General features: G+C 34.6%; 2 protein-coding genes across 3 annotated transcripts in view; one reads left to right on the top strand and one right to left on the bottom strand.

Annotated features, from left to right (window-relative positions):
* LOC5570420 (protein takeout) overlaps nucleotides 1-6,023 on the bottom strand; it is a 38,756-nt gene extending 32,733 nt beyond the window's left edge. Inside the window, exons 1-2 of one of the 2 annotated variants that reach the window (XM_021843070.1) lie at nucleotides 5,775-6,023; nucleotides 5,605-5,697 (exon numbers count right to left, since the gene is read on the bottom strand). In XM_021843070.1, coding sequence (XP_021698762.1) covers nucleotides 5,605-5,697; nucleotides 5,775-5,868 — 187 coding nt within the window. In that variant the 5' untranslated portion in view covers nucleotides 5,869-6,023. The remainder of the gene's footprint in view (nucleotides 1-5,604; nucleotides 5,698-5,774) is intronic. The other variant, XM_021843064.1, reaches the window with a different exon arrangement.
* The window catches only part of LOC5570418 (muscle-specific protein 20), a 184,286-nt gene that overhangs the window by 64,191 nt on the left and 104,188 nt on the right, over nucleotides 1-15,907 (top strand). The window lies entirely within an intron of this gene.

Below are 15,907 nucleotides of genomic sequence, written 5' to 3'. Positions count from 1 at the left end.
TTCACTGTATTGTATTCTCCAGTTGAAACACAGTGAACACATTTTCATCGAATAATTTTCAGTTTTGAAAACAAAAACTGCTTTTGAAGTTTCGATGATGACGATGATTACGATGACGGAGAGTTGAGCGTTAAGTATTCGCTGAGCGGTGAGAGTTTCAGTATTTTAACTTTCACTCAGGCCTATACGGGTTAATGACCTGTACGGGCACTTTTCGAAGATTATTAATATTCTGATTTCTGGTCCCCCAAGGAATTTTGGAATATCTTTGGATCCCGAAGACTAATTATCAATATTGACACATATTCTAAAACTAGAAGAGTTTTTTGAGAACTTGTGAAAGAATTGTGCAAAAATATCAAGAAACAAACATGTTATCGCTTTTTGAATATTTTTTATCGGTAAAAAATGAAGCTGCCGGTAGAGGGGTTAATTAAACCAAATCCAGCCATATCGAGAATTTTCAAGATTTAATATTTATAGAACAAAACCGATCGCACTAATCAATTAGTAACTCGTTGGTTTGTTGTTTTTGACGTTATGGTGGATGACGAAACACAGTTTCTACGAGTCTTACACACATGGTGAACTTTCTGCTAGCTCTGATATTTTTACGAAAGCGTTCAAAATTTGGGCTAAGATTTTGTTATTTGAAGGCTAAAATATTCTGTCGGTGAACATTTTCCCATACATTTTGTATGGGTCGGTTTTAGCTGAGAAACTGGAGTTTCTTGAATTCAAGCCTCTCTTTTCCATGGTAGCACAGGTGCCACAGATTTTCGACGAACGCCAGCTAAACAGAATTGGTATAATTAGCTCAATGATTATTGGAATTAATTTATACGCTCATTTGTCTTATCAAACATCGAAATAAGTAGTTTTTTGTTGCAATACTCATCCTCGTCAAAAAAAAAAAATCTGAGCTACATTCCATTTCGATAATAATCGAAATTTTGACACCGTATACAAAATGAGGAACATTTCTCAATTACTTTTTAAAATCAACGTAAGTAACTTTCATACGGTCTCTTGAAAATAAATTAAAAAGCATCACAATATCTATTCTTAAACTGTTTTAAAATGAATCTCCTCTTCTGCCGTGTAGTTACATCGCTTAAACTTTGCATGCAATTAGTTCGCTTTAAAATGCTAATTATTTCCTATTATTTCCCACAAAAATTGGATGACAAATTGATAAATCCTGAAATCAAGCGTTCCGAAAGTGAAAAATCAAGTTGGCTTGTAGCAGAACGTGTAGAATTTTGTCTGCAAAACTTGTAGGATCGATAAACTAAGTTTGATCACTTTTATAACTTGAGGCTGGTTGATTAAGATTTCGGGATATCACGAATTCAATCAAAATTATTAATATATTTGATAGTGCTGAACCTGTGATCAACCCATTCAAACGCATTAATGAAGGCTTAAAAAGAAATATTTCGCTACAGAAACTCGCTCAGGTGTTCGAACAAACTACAAAGATAAGAAAAAAATTTCAATGTTCGGCGAAAAACCAAATATAATTTTATTTGAATGCATAATTTTTACAGTTTAATCTTGAAATAGAAAAGTTTGATCAATGAAGTACAACAAATCATTTTAGATAAAAATTAAAACTTAAAAATAAAACCATATTTAGTGGAAGATTTTCCAAAATAAATCCTACTTCATGATTTTCGTAGGAATGATAGGGTCAATTTAAGCGTGAACAAAAATCTAGATTTAAAAACGGAGTGATGATGAAGGACAAGCGATCCGCAATACAATTTTATTTCAAAAAGTGCTCCGCGAGCCAAAAACGTTGAAAACTTCTGGTATATATACTATCAAATTATTACAGTCGAATATTATGACGGTATTTAACACTGTGATATTATAAGTATAAATGATGTCAGATACACGTTATTTTATATACCCCCTTAAATCTCAAAATTATTTATTCTGATATAGAAAATGCAAAAGGTCAAAAGGACCAAAGGTTGAAAGTGATTTGCATTATGGGTAATTAAATCATTTTTTAAAGAAGATTTTTGACCTTTTATCCCCACTTTACTCCTCTTCGATTCTTTGCCCTTTGTCATAGATTCTAGACAATTGACAAGTTCACATTTGTGCCAATGACAGACGCAATATAACATTTCATAAATCCAATATTCCAACTCAATTGCAATAGCAATGCATTGTTGACACTATTGTCCATGTGTTCGTTGTGAGAATTGACAGAACATTGCTTTTGTTTGCGATGGTAAAACAAACAGAATTGCTGACAAATATTCTCAGATTAGCAGCGAGTCTAGGGCTGAAAATCTCGTAAATAAAGATAAAATTACTAATAATAATTCTGACGAATATACACTGCCCATAACTGCAAAACAGTCACATTCGACATTTTTGACAAATTGGAGTTAATATCATGGAGAGTCATCAAATGATAAAAACTTCCGATCAACTTACTGAAATCTGTGAGATTGTTCTAGAAAATTCGAAAAAATACCAAGTTGTTTTGTCAAATTGGTAATTATAATCGCATAACAGTCACATTGAGATTATAAATGAACCTCGTAATGTCATAGCAATGAAATATCTATCAGAATTATTTTCTGGCAATTCACCTAGTATGCGATATGAGTTAAACAAAATATCAGCCTCAAATAAGCACTTTTGTGTTTCTGGTAATTTTTAGAAATTTTAGTTTCCTCCCATACTGCCATAAAATGCACACTTGGCACTCCATTTACCAAGGATGGAAAAAAAATCGTCTCTAGCGACAAAAAACAAAGTATTTGAATGGTCTAAGAGGGCCGTCGTTCTTACAGCAGCATGATTTGAACAGCTCACTACGCGCACGTAGAACAGATATAGGGGAAGGGGTGGTAAAATGAACACCTTAAGGAAATCAGCTTGTTTCTGATAGAAAAACGAGGATTTTGTATAGTTCTATTGCACAACATCAAAAATAGGGATGTAATGTATAGCAGCGACATGGATTCAGACTAAAATAGCTAAATTTTCACATATTTTCATCGATATCAAAAAGCGATGCAAATGTTCATTTTACCTGCACTATGTTGGTAAAATGAACAGCGGTTGATGGTAAAATGAACAACACGCAAAAAACGTGAGCAAAACAAATATTTCTAAAAATTTTAATTGCTCCCCCGAAAATACATTCATTAATGATTGTAACCCATTCAAAAAGAATTCTAAAGGTATCAGATTTGACATCATATCATAACGATATTCACCTCACTGAAAAACCTCAAATCTTCCGAGCTGAAAATTATGTCAGTTCTAATTTTCAAACGTGGTTTTCTTAAATCTTAGTTTTCGTTGATATTTTCACTTCAATAGACCTACGTATCAACTCGAACACACAAGTTTATGCTCTAAATCGTCCGTGCGTGATAAAAATTCATCGAAATTTGTTTTTTCTCGGTAAAAGGCACGGTGTTCATTTTACCACCCCTGTTCATTTTACCACCACTTCCCCTATGAAGCATCCGATGCACTGTTTGTCGTGGGACAAAGAGTTTATCGGATGTTGTTACAAGTCGCGTTCAACTTTAATCATGCCGCAATCGGGCTATTATTTTTCACTCAAACAATTTTTGAACGATTTCGATATTACAAACAGCATGTCCGGACTTAAATCAATAAGTAAAAGTAGAAAAATCTTCAAAACAATAGAACTTTGATTTGCAAACAATTAATCGCTAGCCCACACGCAATACGATTCATTTTTCGGGGAGCGTAGTTTGTTGTGATGGCTTGACGACAAAAGATTAATCGTTGTTGCTTTGATCGCAGGATAAAGAAAACCGCGAAGCATCATGTATTTTGTCATGATCACTAGATTTCCATCCTTGCCATTTACTCAATGCCTACTTTTGTCGAATGTTACAAATATGCAGTTATGGGCAGTACACTTCCTTTTTAAATGGATGGGAGAAAAAGTGCAAATGAATTCATACAAACATCGAAAGGTTTTATTCATAACAAATTTACTTGTGAAAGATTGATCGTGTGATCGTAACATTTTGCTTAGAGATCTCAATAAGTGCTGTAATGTTCAGTTTTAGCATAGTTTTATTATAGCTGTACGAAATTCTATACTAATTCATAAAACAAATACATTCAATCAGCTTTGAAAATGTTACTCAGTAACTTTACGCTTTTACTAGATCAACAACGAAATCATACGAAGCTTTAACAAAAATATCAGGTGAATCTTAAATATCCGATAACACCAAAAAAGGTGCACTTTAGTGCATACAGACTTGTTTGCTATTTATATCCAGCAGATATCAAGTACTATGTTTTGTATAGCTTTGTTGTGCTCCAAACTTATAAAAGCGCCAGCTCGAAAGACTTTTGATGGTAATCTTCCATCAAAAGACGTTCGAGTTGGCGCTATGATTGATTTAGAAGAGTCACTGGCCCTGGTTTGCTGCACTGCCTAGTTTTGGTGATAAAACATAGTGGTCCCATATTACGGGTTTTCCGGTGGTCATTTTGGTGCTCCAAAATGACCAGAATAACCATCAATTCATTCTTTTGGCAAAATACATTCAAAGATAATGAATCGTTATGAGTTTGACACAATTCATTTGGTTTTTGGCATCAATCCGAGTAATTTCATCGATTTGTCCAGATTGGCTACCTTCCGGGTCTCCAGGAACCGGTTTCGCATGGACCATATTGGACCGAGTTTTTCAAGGGATGTGCACCGGTAATTGGTTCCTTATCACAGAGAAATTTTATGACAAAAAATCCATCAACCGAATGATACCGATGTGAATTACATACACAAAACTGCGATGGAAACTTACTTTTCGGCTATTCCGGGTTTCCGGAACCGGGTATGAATAACTGAATGATTTGAGAATCTCTACTTACAGTCCACGTAAATACCTATTCAACAATATGAGGACACTTCAGATTACTTGTTTAGTTACGAAACTACAGGTTGTCAAAGTAAGGGTCTCTAAAGGGACTGTTTTTTCAGATGTAGCAGGTTCCCGGTAGCCGCAATGACGCAATTCCAAATCTCCGGATGGGTTTCCGAAAATCGACATGTGTGCCTTTCATTTCAGCCCAACAGAACTAAATTCGGTCAACACACTGATTTTTTCGAGCTGTTTGAATTTGCGGGTCGAAAACAACCCTAAGTCACAATTTGTAACTTTTATTTTATGGATGCTCCCTAAGAGGACATTCAAAACTTTTGTTTCCGCAAAAATATATGTTCCCATAAAAAAATACCTCATTGTCAGAAAACGTCAAATTGCTAGGTTATTTTATTCAAAAGTTACAATGATTTGAATTTTGAAATGGGTCGAAAACGACCCAAGGTCCTTACTAAGGTTAAGTTATATCCCAAACTCCGTAAAAAAATTGAAAAAAAAATATATCGTTCTAGACTCCCGACCGATTCTTTTCGTTATGGTTGCAAATGAAAGGGGAAAATCATGGCTTTCTTGTGTCAAAATTTCAGACATGCCGAATGTTTTGTTTTGAAATTGCTCTACAAAACACACCGTGCGTGAACAATTTATTACCAGCAGACTCAAGATTTATATCCAGTTCCACATAAGTTACACTTACCAGTCACAAGTTTATCGAACAGTCCTTGCACTGACTCTGTTGAGCAAGCTACAAAATCTGCATCCGAAAATCTGCATGTCTTGATGAACGCAGCTACAATAAGATGATACCAAAATCAATAACTAACACATGAAATTCTCATATTGCACGGGTTCACTTAGGCCACCTACGTTTAACTTCGAACTTTTCGGCTGAGCATAGTTGTACAGCCAGCAACACTTGCAGGATCCCCACCAAAACCACCTTCTTAGACAAATTTTCCATTTTATTCTCGTAGGTTCGTAACGAACTGCTTCAGCCTAATCAAGTGACACTATCGCGAAAATCCGGTTTCCACTAAAATAATCCCCAGTGCAACACTTTAGTCACAGGCTTAGTTCTAACCAAGCTCCACAGTGATCAACTAATATCTGAAAAGCCTCGGTCGCCCACATGCAGTTAAATATCAAGCCACGAGGTGGCTCAGAACGTGCAGTTCATATTCTAACTGAAAATAACCGGTAGCACCGGCTATTCGCAATCTCACTCTCTCGATCGCGCACCTGAGTGCACTTAGTAAACGGATTTGATGCATTCGGATATCCGACGATGACGACGGTGCGTGCATTCATCGGCTTTGGAGCGAATTGCTCTGCTCGTTGATTAACCGGGCGCCACCGATCTGAGAAGAGATGTTGCTCAGTAAAAATGGGCAACTTAGAAACGATACCGGGAGGATGCCCATTAGGGTGACCCTGAAAAAAAAAACAATGAACGAAAAGTCATGGTGCTCAATCCACGATGCACGAGATAGAATGCACGATATGCTTATTTATAGCAGTTTTGTAGAACAAATAAACTTTCTGAAACATCGTTTAGAGGCTTCGTCAGATCGATTTCTGATCAAAATTGTCATATTATGACGTTTTGTGTAGATGTTTTTAAAGTCTTATATTTTTTCTATGAGTAACCTTCAGCATTTGCGCAGTATAAGCTTTTGAAAATATTCAATTTTCTTGTGTTGTAATTTTTCCCCCTTCGAACTATCGAACGCGACGATTTGTAATCGTCGCCGGTGAAATCGTCGCCAAAATAGTCGCCAGCCAACCAGTCGCTGCGAATTTGACGTTTCGCCAGTCTTACCAACATAACAGCAAATCACCTCCTTTGATTTGTTTGCTGGCGACGATTTGATTGGTCTGTTTGAAAGTTGCTGGTGCGTTTAGTTGCCCATGAAACACACAACATAGGGTAACCAATATATTTTGGATCCCCTGGGCCATTTTCCTACAAAATTGTTCAAATCAAAAGACCAACTCAATTCGCACGCCATTTGGAAAGATAGGACTATTCCGCACTTGCATCAACCGTTTGTACATAGAAAATGTGGTTATTTTATATGAAATTAATTTAATTTAATCGGTTCATCCATGCAACCGTTACAACACGTTACACACAGAAATTGAAGCCGTCAGAAATTTTTCAAATGAAAACAAATACTTTTTTCAAATTTCTGAACTAAAAGCGTAGAATTTCGTAGGTTTTCCATTGTCAGGCGATTGATTAGACTTTGGGCAAGCATATTATACAACCAGTGTCGTGGACTTTGTCGCCAAACGATAAAAAATGCCGGGGGTCCAAAATATATACTTTGAGGGTCCGAAATGTATTGGTGTGTCCAAAATAATGAAAAACAGTGCATCACAATTCAATTATTTTTGACGTTTTTTTGGATTTTACATGGCCGCATGGGTGTTTTTCATGTCATAGAAGAAGTTTTTCGCTAAATTTTGGCAAGTTTTTTGCCTTGGTTACGCTGCGCAATCAATTAATTGAGCCAACAAACTAAAATCACTTCTTCAAAAAATCCAATAGGACCGTTACCCTTTTATGCAAATATTTAAAGTTTATTGTAGAAAATAAACGATGCACTTTATTAGTTGTTATAGATTTGATACCTTAAGGATAAAATAACAGAAAGTTTTAATACACTGATTAATTTGCCCTCGGTTTACGGTACCATCTTTTTTAAGGCTAAGTAGCCCGTCGTTCGTTTCGGCAGCCATGTTGATATAGCAGTCCGCAATTTCAAATTAATAAAAATCAATTCTCAAAGTTCATATTAACCCAGAAAAGTATCACCATATGCGCTGACATGCAGAAAGTATGCTGATAATTTTTCAAATGTGTCAATGCAATACCAACTAATTTTTATCAATTCGAAATTGTGACATGATTTAGCAACAATCATCAACGACGCGTACAAATTTCAATAATGGCCTACTTCGCCTTAATCATATTAGCTGAGAGCGGGCCATTTGGTATAAGGTCGTTTGGAATAAAGTCATTTGGCATACCCAGAACTAGGGTAACCAATATATTTTGGACCCCTATATATTTTGGACCCCCTTGGTCATTTTCCTGTGAATTTCCCAGTTTAAATCGAAAGACCAACTCTATTCGCATACCATTTGGAAAGATAGGACCATTCCGCACTTGTACCAACCGTTTGTACATAGAAAATGTGGTTATTTTATATGAAATTAATTTAATTTAAACGGTTCATCCATGCAACCGTTACAACACGTTACACGCAGCAATTGAAGCCATCAGTAACACAGCGTAACAAAAATGGCATTTTTGCGTGTCTCAAGGACCAAATTATGTGTCTCTAGTAGATTTGGGGTTGCTGAATCTGGTGCCATTCTCAGAAATGTTCCAGCACGTCACAATTTTTAGCTACAGGTCGCCAAAGTTGTATAAAACACTGGTTTTTTTAATGTTTACATGAAATTTAAAGTACAATTTATCAAACTTTTTTGTAATCTAATCCACCAAACATGCAAAATAGAACTTGAACTTTCATTTCAGATATAATTTGATTGAAATTGCGCGATTAAATTTCGATTAAATCGATTTTTTCAACATGCTTGCAGTCTCCATACAAAATTCTTCGTTTCTTCTATATGGCAAAATACAACAATTCTCTAAACCATCAAAAAATAACTTTTCCGTATCAAAAATATTACAAACTTTGATGATAAGTATTGTTATACACATAAAGTTTGAATTCTGTGGCAAATTAAGCCAATATATTACCTTACAAGCTGGCAAACTTGCATGCAAGTTGGCTGAAATAGTCATTTTTTGCATTTTCAACAGTCGATATCTCAAAAACTAGACGTGCTATGATATTTCTGAAAACGGCAATGGATTCAGCAACCCTTAATTAAGTGAATAGCGGTATTTTGGTGCTGGAGACAAAAACGTGTTCCGCAGTGTAATTTTTCAAATGTAAACAAAAACTTTTTTCAAATTTCTGAACTAAAAGCGTAGAATTTCTTAGGTTTGCCATTGTCAATTGATTGATTAGACTATGGGTAAGCATATTATACAATCAGTGTCGTGGGCTTTATCGCCAAACAATAAAAAATGCCGGGGGTCCAAAATATAGACTTTGAGGGACCAAAATGTATTGGTGTGTCCAAAATAATGAAAAATAGTGCTTCACAATTTAATTATTTTCGACGTTTTTTGGATCCTGCATGACCGTATAGGATTTTTTTTCTCGTAGAGGTAGTTTTTCTCTACATTTTGACATGTGCTTTGACTTGATTACGTTGTGCAATCAATTATTTGGGACAAAAAACTATTATCACTTCCTTAGGGGGTCCAAAATACGACCGTTACCCTATACTCCTTCTTTCAAAAGATGCCTTTCTCTAATGACTACTACGCCAATTGACCATTATGCCAAATGACCATGATGTCAAATGTCAAATGCCAAATGGCTTTATGCCAAATTACCCAGACTTATTTGAAACATTCATGGTACATGATTCCTTAAAACACAATTATTCAAAGGGTTTCGAAACAACAGACACGATCAACAAATTACAAAACAAACTTAAAACAAAATAATGGAAAAAATATTTTTTTCTTAAATGAGTTTTATTGCAAAGGGGTTCCCACAAGACTGTGTCCCCGGGCCCGGGGTCTTTACATTCGTAAATCCGCCTCTGAGTATATGAAAACAACTAAGGCCAGGTCACATTCTAGGAAGAATTCATAAACTGTGACGCTTACTTACAAGGGCTTAATCAAATCAATTTCTCCATACACATTAAGTTTACAGTGATGAAGAAATTTGAAGATTAAAACTATTTTTCTTGCCCAAAAATAAATCTGCACAAAAAAATTTCACCAAATAACATATTATTCAATATTCATCTTTTGAAGTCGAATTATGAACCATCACATTTAAAAACAAGTTAAATTGAAGTTAAGATGCTAAATAATCATTCATCTTCATTCGTTTGCGAAAACTTAAATTTTTGGAAACTTGAATGAAATAACACTCAATCTCGAGTGGTAAATTTTGCCTCCTCTATATTTTCATAAAGTTGGCGCCTCTGCTACCGTTTGTGATATATTTCAAAACAATAATCCACTGACAAAATGTATTGAGAGCCCACATTTCGGTAATGTTGGTGTTGGTTTTATTCTTTAAATATCCAAAATTGAATCTAGATTATAATGTTTTTTTTTTTTTGATAATTTCTTCTTTTGTAATATTTTTATTAAAACATGAGAAGTTTTATTGTTTATTTCATATGCATTGACTAAAGAAATTTGATATTAATATTGTTTGTGTGATGATGTATTCACGGCTAAATTCACAAAATTTGATCCTTGAGAAACGCAGAAATGTCATTTTTGTTACGCTGTGTAAGCATATCTTTCATTCTAGGGTTGAACACCATGAATTTTCGAACATTGTTTTTTTTTCTGTTACACCCTAACGCCCATCTCAGTTCGAATCTCTTAGATTTTGATGAACCCTGGCTGTTTGATGGGATGAAGCTTTTAGAGTGTGCACGATAATGTTTAATGGTCGTGCGTGATGAACACGCTTTGGGGCAAATACTTCATTCAGCTCTATGTGTAACTGTAAATAGTATTCTTGGTAAATTTGCACTGCCCGTTAAGACGTTAGTCCGGCCACTTTGCATGTGAATTACAATTCTCACGGCTGATGTGTCAGATAGTTTTGTAATGATAAGCAGCCTAATAGAACATCAAACAGATGATTTTTTGCAAGCGCTGCTCGCACATCGTAATTACGGATGACCGGGTGAAGATTTCGCTGCTAATAGTTCAACGATCACGTGCATTCCTACCTGTTTCTTGCAATCGCAAGTGTCATAAAAAAAATGTTGCAAGTGCGTTTCATGGATGACACTAAAGATAATACTTGAAATGTTGCACAGGTTGGAATAAATCAAACCTTCGGCAAAGTAAAAAATGACAGTCGTTATTAGACTTAGAACGGTATAGTATTTATTTGGCGATTTAACACAGGGACTGGCATCGATTAATTTTCCTGAAAATATGTTTTTCCAGGCAAGATTTTCTGATAGGCATCTTTTATCAATGCTAAAGATTGTTCGATGTAACTAAGGGTTCCCTATGTGTCCAAAATTTGGAGTGTTGCATAGTGCGTTGAATGTATAGAGATGCGGGACAAAAATCAAAACTGGAAGATTATGCCATTTGAGCAACTTGGTATGGAAGGGCAAGTTGTTTCTGGTCAAAAGAGCTGTAATTTGCATAAATGGCATATAGTGTACGCATAATCGCAAAACTGTCCCAAGCGCCAATTTCAATATTTTCCAAGAAAAACCTTGTATTTTGTACTTTTATTACTCATAATGATGTAAGAAGTTATTTGCAAAATTGTCTTTTCTCACTCGTAGCTGCAAAAGTGACTTATACGCCTTTATGCAAAAAAAAACGCATTTTTTTTAATTTTTAGGTTTTTAATATAAAATTTGAATATAATCTTGGAAACTACATATAAAATATCTTATTTTAAGCATAAACATGCTCACGTGTAATGTCTTGTTGAACCGTGACCACATAGCGTTGCAAGATTTCCGGTTTTTTAATCACAAACAACTCATTTTCATACCTGTGGTGGTTAAGGGGTGTACCTAAAAATAGTCAAAAATCTCGAAGAGTTGCAGGGAGTTGCAGCTGTATCTTTCAGACCTCTTAGAGGACACTCTAAAAAACATGTTTGTACGTAATTTAGGGTGGAACTCTGTGGAACTTTTTTAGAATCGATAATCAAAGTTACATGTTAGTATTTCATAAGTTTAATTCCATAGCCAACTCAACGTGCCGATTTCTCATATTTAAAGTTAAAACTGGTGTTCTTATCACATCAAATATACTTTACCAACCTTCAACCATGTTCTATTTTAGATTTTGATTGAATATATTGGTTTCAACACTCTTCGTACTAGTTGAAAAGAATGCTGAAAACATTTAGTTTTTCTGCTACTCCGATATCTGTCACTTCCACTGCTTGTTATAGCTTATAAATGCTTGTTTCAATAACGGATGATATCTATAAATACTTGTGGATACTTATTATCGCCGGGTAAAATAACTTGAAATTTGATTTTTGTCTATGGAGCAACGCACTGTGCGTTGCTCAAAATGGTTTCATAAGAATCTGTACCAAGAAATCCCATGGTGAGCCTGTTAATATTAGCATACAATCACAAATTGTGTATGTAAATTGGAGGATATGAAACTTCTATTGACAAGATAACAGTGTTGGACTTATACATAGTACATTCCTTCAAAAATAGGCAAATGTCAACTAATGAACCACAGTACAACTTTTACGAATTATTTAATAAAATGACAATGAAATAACCTGACGAGAACGGCGATAAAATCGATCGAATCAGAAATGAAAACTATTAGGTAATACATTTTTCGAGCCGAGATGAAGTCACTGGTCCTATTTGAACGTAACGTTATACTGAAGACTAAAAATCCATCAACTGGTTTTGAAGAGTACGGAAACCGATCCATTCCCTGATTAGATACTTTAACCTCCCGTCGTGAACCATAACGTAATGAGTAAATGATCTCAGAGAATACAATAAGGTGTTAGTAATTGCATAATATGAACCTAAGGCTCACTCATTTGTTAACACATGGAGACAGCAATATAATTGTACCAGCTCAGTAATTGCGATATAGCTTCTTTTATCAATTGATCCAACAACCTTTGACCAAAAACGATCTATTCTCACCTGACACAATGTTCACTCAAGCGTGATTATTTACGGTTTGCTATAATTACTCTAGTAACTTCCCGGCTAATTAGTCATTCACACGGCGCCGTTCAGTTTATCATTTTCTGACAAATGATATAAAGTTGCGCAATTACTTATTTTCATATAAGCCGCCTGAAAGTTCTAAAGATTTATAACGTGACAATTACCTACTACGAAAAATTCTTCACTCGGCCACTGGTTCTTGCGTGTGTCAGTTGTCTAATGTAAGTTATGGTTAGTATTTGCTGCCTTCGGCTGAACAAGGTGTAAATTGCCTTTTCAAATTGTCTCTTTTATGATTACACTACTGCCGTGAATCGTAAGTCAGTCCCATCTGTAAAAAGTTGGCATTGAGAAAATAGGCTGTGAAGTTTTCATACTCGTTTTCCATACGAATATTCAAACAATTCCAGAGGATTGGAACATGTTCCAATCTTAATGAAACTTTCACAACTTGCTTGTCACTATGATATCTTTCGGAGAAAAATATAAAGATGATCAAAACATGCTCCATGTTTGTGTTCTACGGTGCGAAAATCTGTAGTGGGACTGATATGTGGTTACTTCTCATTATGGGACAATTTGACTTGCTGTTTTTTCCTAATTTTTCCGAACAAATCATAATATTTCATTAGTGCAGCTGAAAGACCATTGGGAGAGATGTTGAAAACTGAACTCAACTCAATTTTGACGAAAATGCAGATGGGACTGACTTGCGATTCACGGCAGACTAGTTTATAAAATAAAAAGATTATGAGCTTTACCTTTCGACCTCCATTTCTTATGTAAAATTGTACGGTGATTCCAAAAATGAGATATATTTTTTAACAGTTTTCAAGATGCACTTGTATTTTGATATGTTAAGTTTAAATAAAAACTTTTATTACTAAAATGCTGATATCTTTGGCTGTATAGCTCCAATTCTGAATCTTTTAGCATGAAATGAAAGCTAAACAAATTTACCATCGAACATTAGAACACAAGATTTTTGTACAACTAATCAGTTTAAAAGTATAAATGATATTGTTGACAATTTTTACAAGTTTCAGCTTTTTTGTAAAAAAAATATTGAAGTGGTCTCGATTTATGGCAATAGAAAACAAATTTTAATAAATATAGGTACTACACCAAAAGTAAATAGAAAATAATTTATCGATGAAATCGGATGAAAATGATAGAATTTATGATAAATCTTGTAACTCTCTTTAATTTGTTATCTTTCGTACACGTTTTTGAAGAATGAATTTTTAATTCATAAAACATTTAATTTTTATATATTCTTGAAAATCAAGTTATTTTTCATTTGAGCATCAATTTTTTTCCGAAAGCTTTTCAATTTTAACATGTCTTTAATATTTCTATTTTTTTCAGGTATGTTTCACTTTACAAATGGTTCATGTAAGTAAATGCAAACACTTAAAAATTATTCACGAGCTCGGCATTTGAAAACTCAGCATTTCGGCATTTGATAAATATGCATTCAGCATTCACATAATTTGCGGAGATCTCAGCTTAATCATAACCGGGTTTTGGTAACTCAGTTTTCTGAAATGCCGACATATCGATTAACTGAGTTTTACCGAGATTCTCAGCATTTTGTTTTACCATCGTCCATATTGTTTTCCTCTCTTAACTAGAAGGTTCAATCGGTAGATTGTCTACAGGTATCTACGAGTTGCAAGTGTGAATACATTGAAACAAGTTTCGACAACAAAGCAAATTCTGGGAATACTGAAGCGGGTGCGGATTACAGTGTTCAATTGTAGGCTATATTACTTATCCCACCTGTCGCAAAGTAATTGTGGACTACCTAGAAGAATTCAAACAGCACGTCAATTTACATAACCGGAACAGGCTCTCCGACTCGAATGCAGTTCCAGAATGTCGCCAAAATGTTATTTAATTAGCGGGAACTTTATCAGATGCATTTGTTATTTATTCCCATCATGACAGTCTTCACTAAGTTTAGATGAGGACATAGGCACGCATTTGAGATTTCGTTCTAATTTTGAACCATAATCAACTCATATATTTGAACGAAAATATTATATTTCTTCGTTTAAAATCCATACAAATTTACTCGTTTCAAATCTTCAAAGGATCCTATTTGAATGCCATTTCGACGACATTTTGGCATTGCATCGGAGTCGGAGTGTCTGTTCCTGTTATAGAAATTGACGTGGCTTTGGAATTCTTCTACGTACCTATAATTACTTTGCGACAGAAGTTATGGCCGGCATTTGAGCAATGTAATCAAAGCAAAAACTGTACATTGACCTTATTTACTAAAGATTTCATGCAGGCTTATATTTACCCGCTTGAGAGTCCTCAATAAAGCAGATGTTATTGTCGAAACTTTTTTCATGGCTTAAAAATCTTTAACCCATAAATACCTTTAGAAAAATTACCTATGAACTTTCTTATTTACAAAGGAAAGCAATATGGTGGATGGTAAAACACACTACTTGATATTTCAGATTTTCTGAGGATTCCAATTGAGGACTTTATTATTTGTTGCGCTGTTTGCAGTTTCAAGTTACTTCAAGAGTTGGTGTTCAAGTATCCAAATTCAAGAATCTGAGATTTCGATTTGCGGAAGGAAGGAAGAGAACATCATCCTTTAAAAATCGCTAAATTTCTTGGGGATTTAGGACATTGTTATCGTTGCGCTGTTTGCTTTTTCAAGTTAATTCAAGAGTTCGTATCAAGTATCCAAATTCAAGAATCTGAGGTTTTGATTCGGAATTGGAGTTTTCTTTTTTTGGAAATCGCTAAGTATAATTTAATTTTATTTTTTGTTATTTTTTCTTCTATTCTTTTTTTTTTGTTTTGTTTTGGAGATTTTTTGAATTCTTATTATGGAAACTGACGGAGGTGAAGGAGATGTAAATGATGCTTCTCATTTAGAAGAATCGTTTCCTTCGAAACCTTTCCGTGTAAAAGTTTATCCATCAACTCTGTATGTGGTATATATTCGTAAAAAAGAGAGACCCATAAATGTTTTATTGATTTCTTCAGAGGTTTATAAAAACTATAAATCTGTGAAAGAAATCAAAAAAATTTCTCTCGATAAATTAAGAATTGTTTTCAGTTCCAGAGATGATGCCAACGCTCTTCTGGAATCTAAATTGTTTATTAATTCGTATCGTGTATATGCTCCATGTGATTATTGTGAAATCAATGGAGTT

Source organism: Aedes aegypti, chromosome 1 (assembly GCF_002204515.2).
Source record: "Aedes aegypti strain LVP_AGWG chromosome 1, AaegL5.0 Primary Assembly, whole genome shotgun sequence".
Lineage (NCBI taxonomy): Eukaryota > Metazoa > Arthropoda > Insecta > Diptera > Culicidae > Aedes > Aedes aegypti.
The sequence above is the reverse complement of the archived record's forward strand: the minus strand, read 5'-3'. Positions and strand labels throughout refer to the sequence as shown.